Source organism: Ranitomeya variabilis, chromosome 1 (genome assembly GCF_051348905.1).
Source record: "Ranitomeya variabilis isolate aRanVar5 chromosome 1, aRanVar5.hap1, whole genome shotgun sequence".
In the NCBI taxonomy this organism is placed as follows: domain Eukaryota; kingdom Metazoa; phylum Chordata; class Amphibia; order Anura; family Dendrobatidae; genus Ranitomeya; species Ranitomeya variabilis.
In genome coordinates, this window is record NC_135232.1 from 31,628,347 (window position 1) to 31,643,576 (window position 15,230).

General features: G+C 48.8%; 1 protein-coding gene across 1 annotated transcript in view; it reads left to right on the forward strand.

The window, feature by feature from the left end:
- The first annotated feature begins 12,576 nt into the window (after positions 1-12,576).
- SLC45A2 (solute carrier family 45 member 2) overlaps positions 12,577-15,230 on the forward strand; it is a 118,298-nt gene continuing 115,644 nt past the window's right edge. Inside the window, exon 1 of the mRNA XM_077281822.1 lies at positions 12,577-13,197. Coding sequence (XP_077137937.1) covers positions 12,750-13,197 — 448 coding nt within the window. The 5' untranslated portion in view covers positions 12,577-12,749. The remainder of the gene's footprint in view (positions 13,198-15,230) is intronic.

Here is a 15,230-nt window from a genome sequence, read left to right on the forward strand (position 1 = left end):
CGATTATTGTGAAAAGTCGGGTGGCCGACCAAAACACGAAACCCAATGCAAGTCAATAGGGATTTTTTTTTTCTCTCTCTCTCTCCTCGGACACAGTGTAAATCAGTACATTCCTCGGACTGTGTAAATCGCTACATCCAAAACGGTAAGATGGCGTTTCTACCCCCACCCCCTGTGATGCCGCAGAAAGCAAGACAAGACCTATGTCATCACGCTGCCCACACTCCTTCATTGGCTGAAAAAATGGCGGTTAAAGCGTCATACGAAACGCGACTTTGGCGCGAAGACTTATGAAATTGACTGATCCGTTTCGCTCAACCCTAGCAATGACCGTTTGTGGCTTCCCCTCCTTGTGGAGTGTGTCAGTGACTGCCTTCTGGACATGTCAGGTCAGCAGTCTTCCCCATGATTGTGGAGCTACTGAAACAGACTAAGAGACCTTTATAAACCCTTAGGAAGCCTTTGCAGGTATTTTTTGTTAATTATTCTAATTTACTGAGATAATGACTTTTGGGTTATCATTGGCTGTAAGTCATAATCCTCAACATTAGCAGAAATAAACACTTGGAATAGATCACTCCATATATATTGAAAAAGTGTTTGCTCCTTTCCCTTAATAAAAAAGACGTTAATTTGTAAACTACATTTTGTGATTACTTGTGTTATCTTTGTGTAATATTTACATTTGTTCGGTGATCTGAAACATTTCAGTGTGACAAACATGCAAAAGAATAGGAAATCAGTAAGGGGGCAAACACTTTCACAGAAATATATATATCTACTACATAATAGTCTAAGGGTCACTTCCGTCTTTCTGTCATTCTGTCTGTCTGTCACGGATATTCATTGGTCGCGGCCTCTGTCTGTCATGGAAATCCAAGTTGCTGATTGGTCGCGGCAAAACGGCCACGACCAATCAGCGACGGGCACAGTCCGGAGGCAAAATGGCCGCTCCTTCCTCCCCGCAGTCAGTGCCCGCTCCATACTCCCCTCCAGTCAGCGCTCACACAGGGTTAATGGCAGCGGTAACAGACCACGTTATGCCGTGGGTAACACACTCCGTTACCGCTGCTGTTAACCCTGTGTGACCAACTTTTTACTATTGATGCTGCGTATGCGGCATCAATAGTTAAAAGATCTAATGTAAAAATAATAAAATAAATAAAAAATCGTTATATACTCACCGTCCTTCGGCCCCTTGGATCCAGAACCGGCCTTTCCCGCTCCTCGTGACGACCCGGTGACCACTCCATGCACCGCTACGTCATCATCTCGTGAGACCGCAATGCACTCTTGGCACCGGAGCGTGCGAGAAGCATCGGTAACTGCTTCACCTGGATACGGGGGCCAACGGAAGGTGAGTATATAACTATTTTTTATTTTAATTATTTTTTTTTAACAGGGATATGGTGCCCACATTGCTATATACTACATGGGCTGTGCAATATACTACATGGGCTGTGCAATATACTACATGGGCTGTGCAATATACTACATGGGCTGTGCAATATATTACGTGGGATGTGCAATGTACTACGTGGCTGTGCAATATATTATGTAGGCTGTGCTATATACTACGTGGGCTGTGCAATATACTACGTGGCTGTGCAATATACTACGTGGCTGTGCTATTTACTACGTGGGCTGTTATATACTACATGGCCGGCAGCGAACAATCAGCGACAGGTGCAGTCCGGCCGAATCCTGTGTATTCAATGTAATATTCTAAAATATTCATAAATAAACTTCATACATATTCTAGAAAACCCAATGCGTTCGAATCGGGCACCATCTAGTATATATATATATATATATATATATATATATATATATATATATAGATATATAGATATATATATAGATATATAGATATCTATATATCTATAATATAACGCTGGGAGCGTCACTCTGTCCGAAGCCTTTATAGACTGCGCAAGCGCAAGCGCCGGCGCAGTCTGGACCCCACAGAGCGACGCTCCCAGGAGATCGCAGTATGCGTAAGCGCTGAACGCACACCGCGATCTCCAACAGAGAAACAGGGACGAGCCAGGAGGCGGAGTGTGAGTATACTTATCTGTCCCGTTCCACCGACGCCATTCCGGGCCATGAATATCCCCCTGCTCCCGGAATCGGCGCCTGCGCAGTCCGCGCTTTCCGGCGCCATTTTCTTGAAGACACATTGCAGTGTGTCTTCAAGAAAATGGCGCCGGAAAGCGCGGACTGCGCAGGCGCCTTTTCCGGCACCAGGAGGACACAGAAAATCTGTCCTCCTGGTGCCGGAAAAGGCGCCTGCGCAGTCCGCGCTTTCCGGCGCCATTTTCTTGAAGACACACAGCAATGTGTCTTCAAGAAAATGGCGCCGGAAAGCGCGGACTGCGCAGGCGCCGATTCCGGGAGCAGGGGGATATTCATGGCCCGGAATGGCGTCGGTGGAACGGGACAGGTAAGTATACTCACCCTCCGCAAGTAACAAATTGCTGTGCCATGAGGCTGTGGCACTTCATGCCACAGCTATTTATTACTTACGCCACTTACGTCCACAGCCACCGCACCCACCACAGCCACCGCACCCAGCACAGCCATGCATAGCCGCCGCACCGAGCACAGCCGCCGCACCGAGCACAGCCGCCGCACCCAGCACAGCCACGCACAGCCGCCCACAGCCACGCACAGCCGTCCACAGCCACACACAGCCGCCGCACCCAGTACAGCCGCCGCACCCAGCACAGCCACACACAGCCGCCGCACCCAGTACAGCCGCCGCACCCAGCACAGCCACCCACAGCCGCCGCACCCACCACAGCCACCGCACCCAGCACAGCCACGCACAGCCGCCTACAGCCACGCACAGCCGCTGCACCCCGCACAGCCACGCACAGCCGCCCACAGCCACGCACAGGCGCCTACAGCCACGCACAGCCACCGCACCCAGCACAGCCGCCGCACCCAGCACAGCCGCCGCACCCAGCACAGCCGTCCACAGCCGCCGCACCCAGCACAGCCGCCGCACTCAGCACAGCCGTCCACAGCCGCTGCACCCAGCACAGCCACGCACAGCCGCCCACAGCCACGCACAGCCACCGCACCCAGCACAGCCGCCGCACCCAGCACAGCCGCCGCACCCAGCACAGCCGTGCACAGCCGCCGCACCCAGCACAGCCGCCGCACTCAGCACAGCCGTCCACAGCCGCCGCACCCAGCACAGCCACGCACAGCCGCCCACAGCCACACACAGCCGCCGCACCCAGTACAGCCGCCGCACCCAGTACAGCCGCCGCACCCAGCACAGCCACGCACAGCCACCCACAGCCGCCGCACCCACCACAGCCACGCACAGCCGCCGCACCCACCACAGCCACGCACAGCCGCCCACAGCCACGCACAGCCGCCCACAGCCACGCACAGCCGCCGCACCCAGCACAGCCGCCGCACCCAGCACAGCCGCCGCACCCAGCACAGCCACCGCACCCAGCACAGCCACCGCACCCAGCACAGCCGTCCACAGCCGCCGCACCCAGCACAGCCACGCACAACCGCCCACAGCCACGCACAGCCGCCGCACCCAGCACAGCCGTCCACAGCCACCGCACCCAGCACAGCCGCCTACAGCCACGCACAGCCGCCTACAGCCACGCACAGCCGCCGCACCCAGGACAGACGCCGCACCCAGGACAGCCGCCGCACCCAGCACAGCCGCCGCACCCAGCACAGCCACGCACAGCCGCCCACAGCCACGCACAGCCGCCGCACCCAGCACAGCCACCGCACCCAGCACAGCCGTCCACAGCCGCCGCACCCAGCACAGCCACGCACAGCCGCCGCACCCACCACAGCGACGCACAGCCGCCGCACCCACCACAGCCGCCGCACCCAGCACAGCCTACCACAGCCACCGCACCCAGCACAGCCACGCACAGCCGCCGCACCCAGCACAGCCGAGCACAGCCGCCCGCACCCAGCACAGCCGCCCGCACCCAGCACAGCCGCCCGCACCCAGCACAGCCGCCCGCACCCAGCACAGCCGCCCGCACTCAGCACAGCCGCCCGCACTCAGCACAGCCGCCCGCACTCAGCACAGCCGCCCGCACTCAGCACAGCCGCCCGCACTCAGCACAGCCGCCCGCACTCCGCACAGCCGCCCGCAATGATGGGGGCGCAGGATGGAGCAGCACGTGATAGGATGGGGGCGCAGGATGGGAGCACATGACAGGATGGGGATGCAGGATGGAGCAGCACATGACACGGTGGAGCAGCACATGACAGGATGGGGCGCAGGATGGAGCAGCACATGACACGGTGGAGCAGCACATGACAGGATGGGGATGCAGGATGGAGCAGCACATTACACTGTGGAGCAGCACATGACAGGATGGGGGCGCAGGATGGAGCAGCACATGACACGGTGGAGCAGCACATGACAGGATGGGGATGCAGGATGGAGCAGCACATGACACGGTGGAGCAGCACATGACAGGATGGGGGCGCAGGATGGAGCAGCACATGACAGGATGGGAGAGCAAGATGGGAGAAGCACATACCAGGATGGAGACGATATACCAATATAAATGCTCGCCACCCGGGCGTAGAACGGGTTCAATAGCTAGTATATATATATAGTGAAAAAAAAGGAACAGCACAGATATACTTATCTTTGGGTGCAAGGCCCCCAGATAACCAGTCCACCGATCATCCAAGTTCAAATATTATCAAAAAAAGAGGCAGCACTCCATGTTTCAAAGTGAAAAAATGTGCAGGACTTAATCACATCTTAAGGCGACGTTTCAGCTCGCAATGAGCTTTTCTCAAGCCTTGAGAAAAGCTCATTGCGAGCTGAAACGTCGCCTTAAGATGTGATTAAATCCTGCACATTTTTTTACTTTGAAACATGGAGTGCTGCCTCTTTTTTTGATAATATATATATATATATATATATATATATATATATATATATATATATATTTGTATCAGTTTTTACATTTAGATAAATAAATAAATAGACACAGTGGGGGAAATAAATTTGATCTCTTGCTGATTTTGTAAGTTTGCCCACTGTCAAAGACATGTACAGTCCATAATTTTAAGGGTAGGTTAATTTTAATATTGATAGATAGAATATCAAAAATAAAATTGAGAAAATCACATTGTAAAAATTATATAAATTCATTTGCATTTTGCAGTGAGAAATAAGTGTTTGATCCCCTACCAACAATTAAGAGTTCTGGCTCCTACAGACCAGTTAGACGCTCCTAATTAACTCCTTACCTGCATTAAAGACAGGGGTCTTACATAGTCACCTTTATAAAAGACTCCTGTCCACAGACTCAATTAATCAGTCAGACTGTAACCTCTACAACATGGGCAAGACCAAAGAGCTTTCTATAGATGTCAGGGACAAGATCATAGACCTGCACAAAGCAGGAATGGGCTACAAAACCATAAGTAAGATGCTGGGTGAGAAGGAGACAACTGTTGGTGCAATAGTAAGAAAATGGAAGAAATACAAAATGACTGTCAATCAGCATCGATCTGGGGCACCATGCAAAACCTCACTTCGTGGGGTATCCTTGATCATGAGGAAGGTGAGAGATCAGCCGAAAGCTACACTCAGGGAACTTCTTAATGATCTCAAGGCAGCTGGGACCAGAATCACCAAGAAAACCATTGGTAACACATTATGCCGTAAAGGTTTAAAATCCTGCAGTGCCCGCAAGGTCCCCCTGCTCAAGAAGGACATGTGCAGGCCCATCTGATGTTTGCCAGTGAACACCTGGATGATTCTGTGAGTGATTGGGAGAAGGTGCTGTGGTCAGATGAGGCAAAAATTGAGGTATCACTGTGTTTGGAGTAAGAGAAATGCTGCCTATGACTAGAATTGAGCAAATTTGCCCGGGTCCCTGCTTATTCATCAAGCTGTAGCGCTTCTGAATAAGCTGCAGAGGGAAACCGGATTCCTGGATCGCGCCGGCTGACTAGCTGTTCTGCCCCACAGCTGCATGTGTCACAGCTTTGTTACAGGCATGACACATGCATGGAGTGCCCAACAAACAGGATCTCCAACGAGGCTCAGGCACTGGTCGCTCCTGATCCAGGGGCGTAAGTTCAGGCACTGGCCACTCCAGGACCCGGGGACTACGGACACAGGATGGGCCACATCGGGACCGAGAGACTACGGACACAGAACAGACCACACCGGAACCAGGGAGTAACGTTCAGGCTCTGGCCACACTGGGACCAAGGGACCTCACAACTCACTAGCAGTACATCTTTCTAGCTAATAATTTACTACGTTGCTTGGCGTGCTGATGACCTGGCTTCCCACTTTATAGAGAAAACAGATAACATCCGTCAGGAAATCTGCTCCCAGCCACCAAGTGCTGTGACTCCCATCCCTCCCTGCATTTCCCCTGGCTCACTCTCCACATTCAATCCCATCACAGAAGAAGTCTCCAGACACCTCTCTTCTTCTCGTCCGACTACATGCACTATTGACCCCATTCCCTCACATCTCCTCCAGCCGTCACAACTCACCTAACTACAATCTTTAATCTCTCCCTCTCCTTTGGCATTTTCCCCTCCACAATTCAAACACTCTATCATTACTACATTAGTAAAGAAACCCGCTCTCGATCCATCCTGCACAAATAACTACAGACCAGTCTCCAATCTCCCCTTCATCTCTAAACTCTTGGAGCGCCTGGTCAACTCCCACCTTACACGTTACCTTTCCACTCATTCCCTCCTAGATCCTTCACATTCCAGCTTCTGCCCCCTACATTCAGCAGAAACTGCACTCATCAAAGTGACCAAGGACCTGACAGCAAAATGTAACGGTGACCACTCTCTTCTCGACCTTTCTGCAGCTTTCGACACTGTTGACCACCGTCTACTACTCTCTAGGCTCCAGTCACTAGGCATTAAGGACACTGCTCTCTCCTGGTTCTCCTCCTATCTTTCTGACCGCTCATTCAGTGTTCTGTTCTCTGGCTCCACTTCATCTCCTCTTCCTCTCACTGTCGGAGTACCTCAGGGCTCAGTCCTTGGCCCACTTCCCTTGTCTCTCTACACGGCCCCAATTGGACAGACCATCAGCAGATTTGGCTTTCAGTACCATCTTTATGCCGATAACACACAACTATTCACGTCATCCCCTGACCTTACTCCCGTGGTACTACAGAACGCCACTGACTGTCTGTCTTAAGTCTCCAACATCATGTCCGCTCTCTATCTCAAACTCAACCTCTCCAAAACTGAACTTCTCCTGCTCCCGCCATCTAAAAACCTCCCTAAATCTGACATTTCCCTCTCCATGGGTGGCACCATAATAACACCCCGGCAGCAGGCACGCTATCTGGGTGTTATATTTGACTCCGATCTCTCCTTCACATCCCATAAACAATCTCTTACCTGCTCTTGCTGCTTACCCTAAAGAACATCTCTAGAATCCGCCCTTTTCTCACCATGGAAACAACAAAAACCCTCACTGTCACCGTGATCCACTCCCGCCTGGACTACTGCAATGTTCTATTAATTGGCCTCCCTGTTACTCGACTTTCCCCTCTTCAGTCTATCCTTAATGCAGCAGTGAGGGTCGTCCATCTGGCTAATTGGTATTCAGACGTGTCCCCTCTTCGCCAGTCATTACACTGGCTGCCCATTCATTACAGGATACAATTCAGAGTACTTGCTCTCACCCACAAAGCTCTTCACAGTGCGGCACCCCCTTACATCTCCTCCCTCATTTCTGTCTATCGGCATAACCTACCACGGCGCTCTACAAATGACTTTCGACTAACCTCTGCACTAATCTGTACCTCCCACTCCCGACTCCAAGACTTCTCCCGTGCTGCGCCAATCCTCTGGAATGCTCTACCCCAAGATACTAGGACCATCCACAATTTGCATAGTTTGCATATCTCCATCTATCCCCCACCCCCTGAAGATGGCTGGACCATCATTGTAAATACATAATTGTAAATACACACCTGTACTTTGTATCTCCCCTACCTCACTGCAGATTGTAAGCTCTCACGAGCAGGGTCATCTTATTGTGCTTTAATTATTGTATTGTTAACGTTGTTACTTATGACTGTTGTGTTTGAAACTGTTAAACTGTAAAGCACTGCGGAATATGTTGGCTCTATATAAATAAAGATTATAAAGACTACCTAGGGGAGTGGAAGTCTTTTATACAAGATGCCTCCCACCTGGCCAGCCTAGTCTTTTAGTTCTATGGTTTCAATACCAGCTTACACGTTGCCTCTTCAGCCCTATTGCTTTCTAGCTGCCCTGGGCCCACATTCCACAGCTGTGTTTCGGGCTTCAGGCCATAAGCACTAACTGCTGGCTCCCTCCTGTCAAGCTCTCTTCTCAGTGTAGTGTCTGGGTAGCTCTGACACTTCTTTCTTCAGTCATGTTTCAGCTTGCCACCTCGGCAATCTTCCTATAACACACACCCTAGTAATCCGTGGGCAATTATACAATTTGTATACTAACGTGGGGACAATTATACAGTTTGGGCACTAAAGTGGAGGTCATCATACAGTTTGGGGACTACTGTGGGGGCCCTCATACAGTGTGAGGAGCTCTCATACATTGTAAGGAGATCTGTGGGGGTCCTCATAAAGTGTGGGAGAAATTATATAACATGTGAGCTAATGTAGGGGAGGTGGAGCCGCATATTCATCACTGTAATGAGCGGTACCACATGACCGCTCATACAGGAGAAAGCTGCGGTGCTGAGAGGACGCATCGAGGGAGCTGGGTGAGTATTTTATTTCCAGCGGCCGGGCGCACAGGGGGTGGGAGGGTGGTGGTGACAAAGATCTTTATTTCAACCGCACAAAAAAAAACCAAAACAATGATTTTTCATTTCTTCACTCCAGCGAACGCTGCTGGAGAGAAGAAATGAATGGCGGCTTCAGCACCACAAGCTGGGGGGACAGCGCTTACTGTAGCGCTGTCTCCTGCACGGCACACAGACGGCACACGGACAGCATCCGTGTGCGGTACGTGTTTTACACGGACCCATTGACTTTAATGGGTGATCCGTGCGCTTCCACGAACACTGACATGTCTCCGTGTTTTTCAAATGGACACATGGTCCGCGAAAACACGCTGACATGTGCAGAGACACATTGACTTTAATGTGTCTACGTGAGTCAGTGTCTCCGGTATGTGAGAAAACTGACACCTCACGTACCAGAGCCACTGACGTGTGAAACCGGCCTAAGCATGCGTAGGCATTACCGTGCATGTATGACCCTGAGGGTGGATTCACGCATACAGATTAATTGTTTTTATTGCTTTTAGCTGCGCTTTTCCAACGGGGTTGTGCACCTTTGGGGACATTTTATTTTCCCTACATGTATGTATTTTGAGCTAAAAAATTTTTTTTTACTATTTGGTGTCATTAAAAATTTAGCAGCGTTTCCCTTCTTTGAGCTAACTATTGCTGCCTGCTGAATGAAGTAACTAAGACTCTCTCAGTGAGCTTAGTCTGATTCTCTTTTTCTGAGCTTCTCTCATCTGATTTAGGATCATATCAAACTTGAATGTGCAGGGAAACAAAAACCAAAAACCAAACGGTGCTAAATGTTTCATCGCAAAAATTATTCTCAGCTCCAAAGTATATGCATTTAAGTAAAAAAAAAAAAGTAAAAAAAAAACAAAACATTTACACCAAAGGGTGGACAACTTTGTAGTGATGTTTCAAAAATGCTACACAACCACAACTAGTGAATATACCTACAGGTAAATTGCAATTTTTGGAAATAATTTTTGCAAAAATTTAGATCATATAAGAGGGTTCCTTCATATTTTCTTGCTCCGACACCCAGCATCATATATGATGTAGTATAGTAAGCTCTGGTCACGAGATGCAAGGTCATGCAGGAAATTGTGATTGCATGGGTGAGAAAATATGAAGAAAAGCAGTCGTGAGAGCTTTGGCTTTGCCTGCGCCATGTGCATTCCCATCTCCAAGAATGAACATTATTCTTCCCAGCAGTCTCCAGCTTTCAGTTACCATTCAATACAGTGAGCGGCAGCGACTGTAAGGCTACTTTCACACTAGCGTTAACTGCAATACGTCGCAAATGCGTCGTTTTGCCGAAACTACGCATCCAGCAAAAGTTCTTGCTGGATACGTTTTTTCGTCATAGACTAACATTAGCGACGCATTTGCGACGCATTGCCAAACGGTGCGTCCGTTTTGCGACGCTTGGGCGTGTGGTAGCGGACCGTCGGGAGAAAAAAACGTTACATGTAATGTTTTTTGCTCCCGACGGTCCGCTTTTTCCGACCGCGCATGCGCGGCCGGAACTCCGCCCCCACCTCCCCGCACTTCCCCGCACCTCACAATGGGGCAGCGGATGCGTGGGAAAAATGCATCCGCTGCCCCCGTTGTGCGGCGGAGACCACGCTAGCGTCGGGAACGTCGGCCCGACGCACGGCGACGGGTTGTTCCCGACGCTAGTGTGAAAGTAGCCTAAGCAAGCGGCAGCACTTTAACTGACTGCTCGCTCAGATGCAGAGCAGGATTTGCCTTCGTAAACTCGGCAGCGGTGCCAGTGTCTAAATTACACGCTGAAGAGTTTCTCCTTTGAAAACACAGCAAAATAAAAAAACTCAGCGTGCAGAATTATTTGGAAGAGTTTTCTTTTTCTTGAAGCGATTTTGAAGAACCCTGAACGTTTTTTTGCAGCTTTGTGATTGGACAGTGCATAATTTGAAGCGGATTCCCCCAGTATCTTCTTCTAAGAAGTAACAGACCCTTTTCCTCCAGGAGTTTTTTCAAAAGTTTTTAATCCTCAAAGTGGATTTCTCATACAAATGAATATGAAGAGAGTTTGAAAAGGTTTTTGGAGGATTTTGGTGCGGAAAATTCTCCTTATTTATTTCAATGAAAAATCTGCCACAAAAAACTGTCAACAACGAGCCTAAGTGTATGTTCACACTGGGTAGTTTTTGCTGCGGTTTTTTTATGTTAATTTTCAGCTGCTTTTTACGGTACCAGCAAAGCCTATGGTATTTCAGAAATCACATGCACGCACATTGGTTTTTTTGTCATCAGGAATTTGTGCTTTGCTGCTTTTTTTTGGACATAGAGAATGTCACTTCTTTCAGTGTTTTTCACCTATTGGCTTAGGCCATGTTCACACGATCCTTTTTTTGATCCTTTTTTTTTCAGGTCCTGATTTGGAAAACCCGCAGTGCAAAACTGCACTGCTGATTTTCCTGCAGTTTCTTCTGCAGATTCCTCTGCGGGTTTTCAACAGCACTTTCCTATTGGTGCCTGTTGAAAATAGGAGCTGAATCCGCAGAAAGAAGTGACATGGTACTTCTTTTTTTCTGCAGGCAAATCCGCGCTGATTTGCCTGAGAAAAAAAGGATAGTGGGCACAGCGGTTTTTGTTTTCCATAGGGTAACATTGTACTGTACCCTGCATGGAAAAAGGATGCGGAAAAGCGCTGCGGAACAGCAGCAAAAAAAGGATCATGTGAACATAGCCTAAGTAGGTGTTGAAAAAACGCTGCAAAGACGCAGGTATCATTATTTGAAGCTCTTTTTCTGCAGAAAAGTCATGGACATTAGCATGGACAAAGAGACACGAGTTAGTCCAAAAAATGCACCAAATCCGCAACAAGAAACGCACCAAAAATACACCGAAACCCGCGTTTTTGCAGCAGCTTCTTTCCTGCCAAGAAATCAAGTTTTGCTGCAGAAAAAAAAGCAGCAAAAACACCCAGTGTGAACATACCCCAAGGGTATGTGCACACGTTGCAGATTACCTGCAGATCCGCAGCGTTTTTTTCCGCACAGAAGCGCTGCAGATCCGCTGCAGATCCGCAAGTGATTTAAAGTGCAACGTAAATCAATGGGGAAAAAAAAAATGCTGTGCTAATGGTGCGGAAAAAATCCACACGGAAAAGGCAGCAGATTCAAAAAAGGACCATGTCAATTGTTTTTGAGGATCTGCAGCGTTTCTGCACCCATTCCATAATAGAAATCCGCAAGGGTAAAAAACCCATGAAATCCACACAGAATCCACAGCAAATCAGCAAAAAATCCACACACAAAACGCGCAGAATCTGCACAGAAAATTCCACAGCCAAATCCGCAAAGTGTGCATATACTCTAAGGCTATGTGCACAGTTTGCGGATTTTGCTGTGGATCCGCAGCAGTTTCCCATGAGTTTACAGTACAATGTAAACCTATGGGAAACAAAAAACGCTGTGCACATGCTGCGGAAAAAGCCGCGCGGAAACGCTGCGGATTAGATTCCGCAGCATGTCACTTCTTTTCTGCGGATTTTCACCTGCTCCAATAAGAAAATGCAGATGAAAAACCACATAAGAATCCGCAGTAAAAACCGCGATAAATCCGCAGTAAAAACCGCGACGGGTTTTCACTGCGGATTTTGGAATTCCGCTGCGGAAAAATCCGCAGTGGAATCTGCAAAGTGTGCACATAGCCTAACAATCCTGGATATTGCAGACACCTTGCTTTATAACGAGGCGGCATTGGGATGAGGCTCGTTAAGTATGATACCTCGCCTGAATTCGTGAATATGAAACAAATGAACCGCGTGGAGTTAAGACGTCTGAAGTTGATGTTCACATGACTATTTTTTTTTTTTGCTTTCTCCCAAACTTGTGATCGTCCAGCTATGTGAGGAGTCACGCCTTCCCTGGAAGCCTAAAGCTGCTCCATTAGAAAGGAGCAAACGTCTGACCCTCACTAACAAACCATGACTCTCTCCAAGGATGTGGAGTATCAGGCCCCTACTACTACTCCCATCATTGCCAGTAACAGCAAGCAACCCCCTTCGGCTGGCATGGAGTACAGCAGCAGCCTTGAGCAGATGGAGGGGGTCTTCAATTTGGTGGAGCCCCCCAGAAGGTCGACTGGCAGGCTTATTATGCACGGCATGGCCATGTTTGGTAGAGAGTTTTGTTACGCGGTGGAAGCTGCATTTGTCACCCCTGTTCTGCTGAGTGTTGGACTCCCTAAAAGCTTGTACAGCCTGGTCTGGCTCATCAGCCCCATCTTGGGTTTCCTTCTCCAGCCGGTGGTAGGATCGGCCAGTGATCACTGTCGGTCTCGCTGGGGGAGACGCAGACCTTATATTCTTACGTTGGGGATTTTGATGATTTTGGGAATGACGCTCTACCTCAATGGCGACACGGCGGTAACCGGTAAGTAGAATAACTGATTTATTACAATTACCTGGCAGCCAATCAGATTCCAGCTCTCCTCTTTCAAAGACCTTTTTTAAAAATGAAAGCTAAGAGCTGATTGGTTGCTATGGGCAACTGTTTCCCACTAACTCCTAGCCTAGGCCTCAGGCCATATTCACACTAGCAGTATTTGGTCAGTATTTTACATCAGTATTTGTAAGCCAAAATCAGGAGTGGAACAATCAGAGAAAAAGCATAATAGAAACACATCACCACTTATAAGTACATGAAATACTAAACGTGTGAACATAGCCATACCGACCGTTCTGGTTCCTACGGATACACGATCAGAAAACTACACATGTATGTACATATGTAGTTGTCATAGCAACCAGTGTCCGAATATTAAGGGTTTTACCTCAGTGCCAATTTGGTACAAAGAAAGCTGATTTTTTTCCGGGCAGAAACGCTGCAGATCCGCAAAGTGATTTACAGTACAATGTAAATCAATAGAAAAAAAAATGCTGTGCTAATGGTGTGGAAAAATCCACATGAAAACCGCTGGGGATCAAAAGAAGTAGCATGTCACTTCTTTTGTGCGGAACTGCAGCGTTTCTGACCCCTTCCATTATAGAAATCCGCAGGGGTAAAACACACAGAAAATCTGCACAAAATCCGCATCAGTTCCGCAACAAAAAAGCATAAAATCCGCGGCAAATCTGCAACTTCGTTTTCTGCTAGGTGATGCAGATTTTGTGCGGAAAATTCTGCACCCCAATCCGCAACGTGTGCACATAGCCTTACCGTTCCAGCAAATGGTATGGGATTTGTAGAAATCTCATGCCACCGCTCTTCCCCTTTTTTATGCTGCTGTGGCGCGCATTTCAAACCCTCAACATGCCCAGTCGTCTTGGTGGTACGCCGAGTTTCATCTTCTGATTTTCCCCATAGAATTGCGGGAGATACAGGTAAAAATTCATAAGTGTTTTTAGACTCGTTAGAGGGTTGATTGTGACTTGTAGGATCGCTACTTCCAACAGGTGGCGCTATAGAGTTAAGTCCTCTTTTTCTCAGAAGAGGCAATTTGCATAAGTGTTTTTAGAGCATTTTTCGCTGTGGAAACTCACTTAAAATGCATGTAATCCACGCATGACTATATGAACAAATTTTGTCAAGACAAATAATAGGAAGTATCAAACAAAGAAGCAAAAAAAAAATAGAAAAAAACAAAACCTCCATATCAAAAAGAGACAAAAGCGACAGTGGGTACGGAAAGTATTCAGACCCCTTTAAATTTTTCACTCTTTGTTTCTTTGCAGCCATTTGGTAAATTAAAAAAAGTTCATTTATTTTCTCATTAATGTACACTCTGCACCCCATCTTGACTGGAAAAAAAACAGAACTGTAGAAATTTTTGCATATTTATTAACCCCTTTCTGTCATTAGACGTACTATTCCGTCCATGTGGGGTGGGCCCTACTTCCCAAGGACGGAATAGTACGTCATACGCGATCGGCCGCGCTCACGGGGGGAGCGCGGCCGATCGCGGCCGGGTGTCAGCTGACTATCGCAGCTGACATCCGGCACTATGTGCCAGGAGCGGTCACGGACCGCCCCCGGCACATTAACCCCCGGCACACCGCGATCAAACATGATCGCGGTGTGCCGGCGGTATAGGTAAGCATCGCGCAGGGAGGGGGCTCCCTGCGGGCTTCCCTGAGACCCCCAGAGCAACGCGATGTGATCGCGTTGCTCCGAGGGTCTCCTACCTCCCTCCTCGCCGCAGGTCCCGGATCCAAGATGGCCGCGGCATCCGGGTCCTGCAGGGAGGGAGGTGTCTTACCGAGTGTCTGCTCAGAGCAGACACTTGGTAAGCCTGCAGCCCTGCACAGCAGATCGTCGATCTGACAGAGTGCTGTGCACACTGCCAGATCAATGATCTGTAATGTCCCCCCCTGGGACAAAGTAAAAAAGTTAAAAAAAAATGTCCACGTGTAAAAAAAAAAAAAATAAAAAAAAATTCCTAAATAAATAAAAAAAAATATTATTCC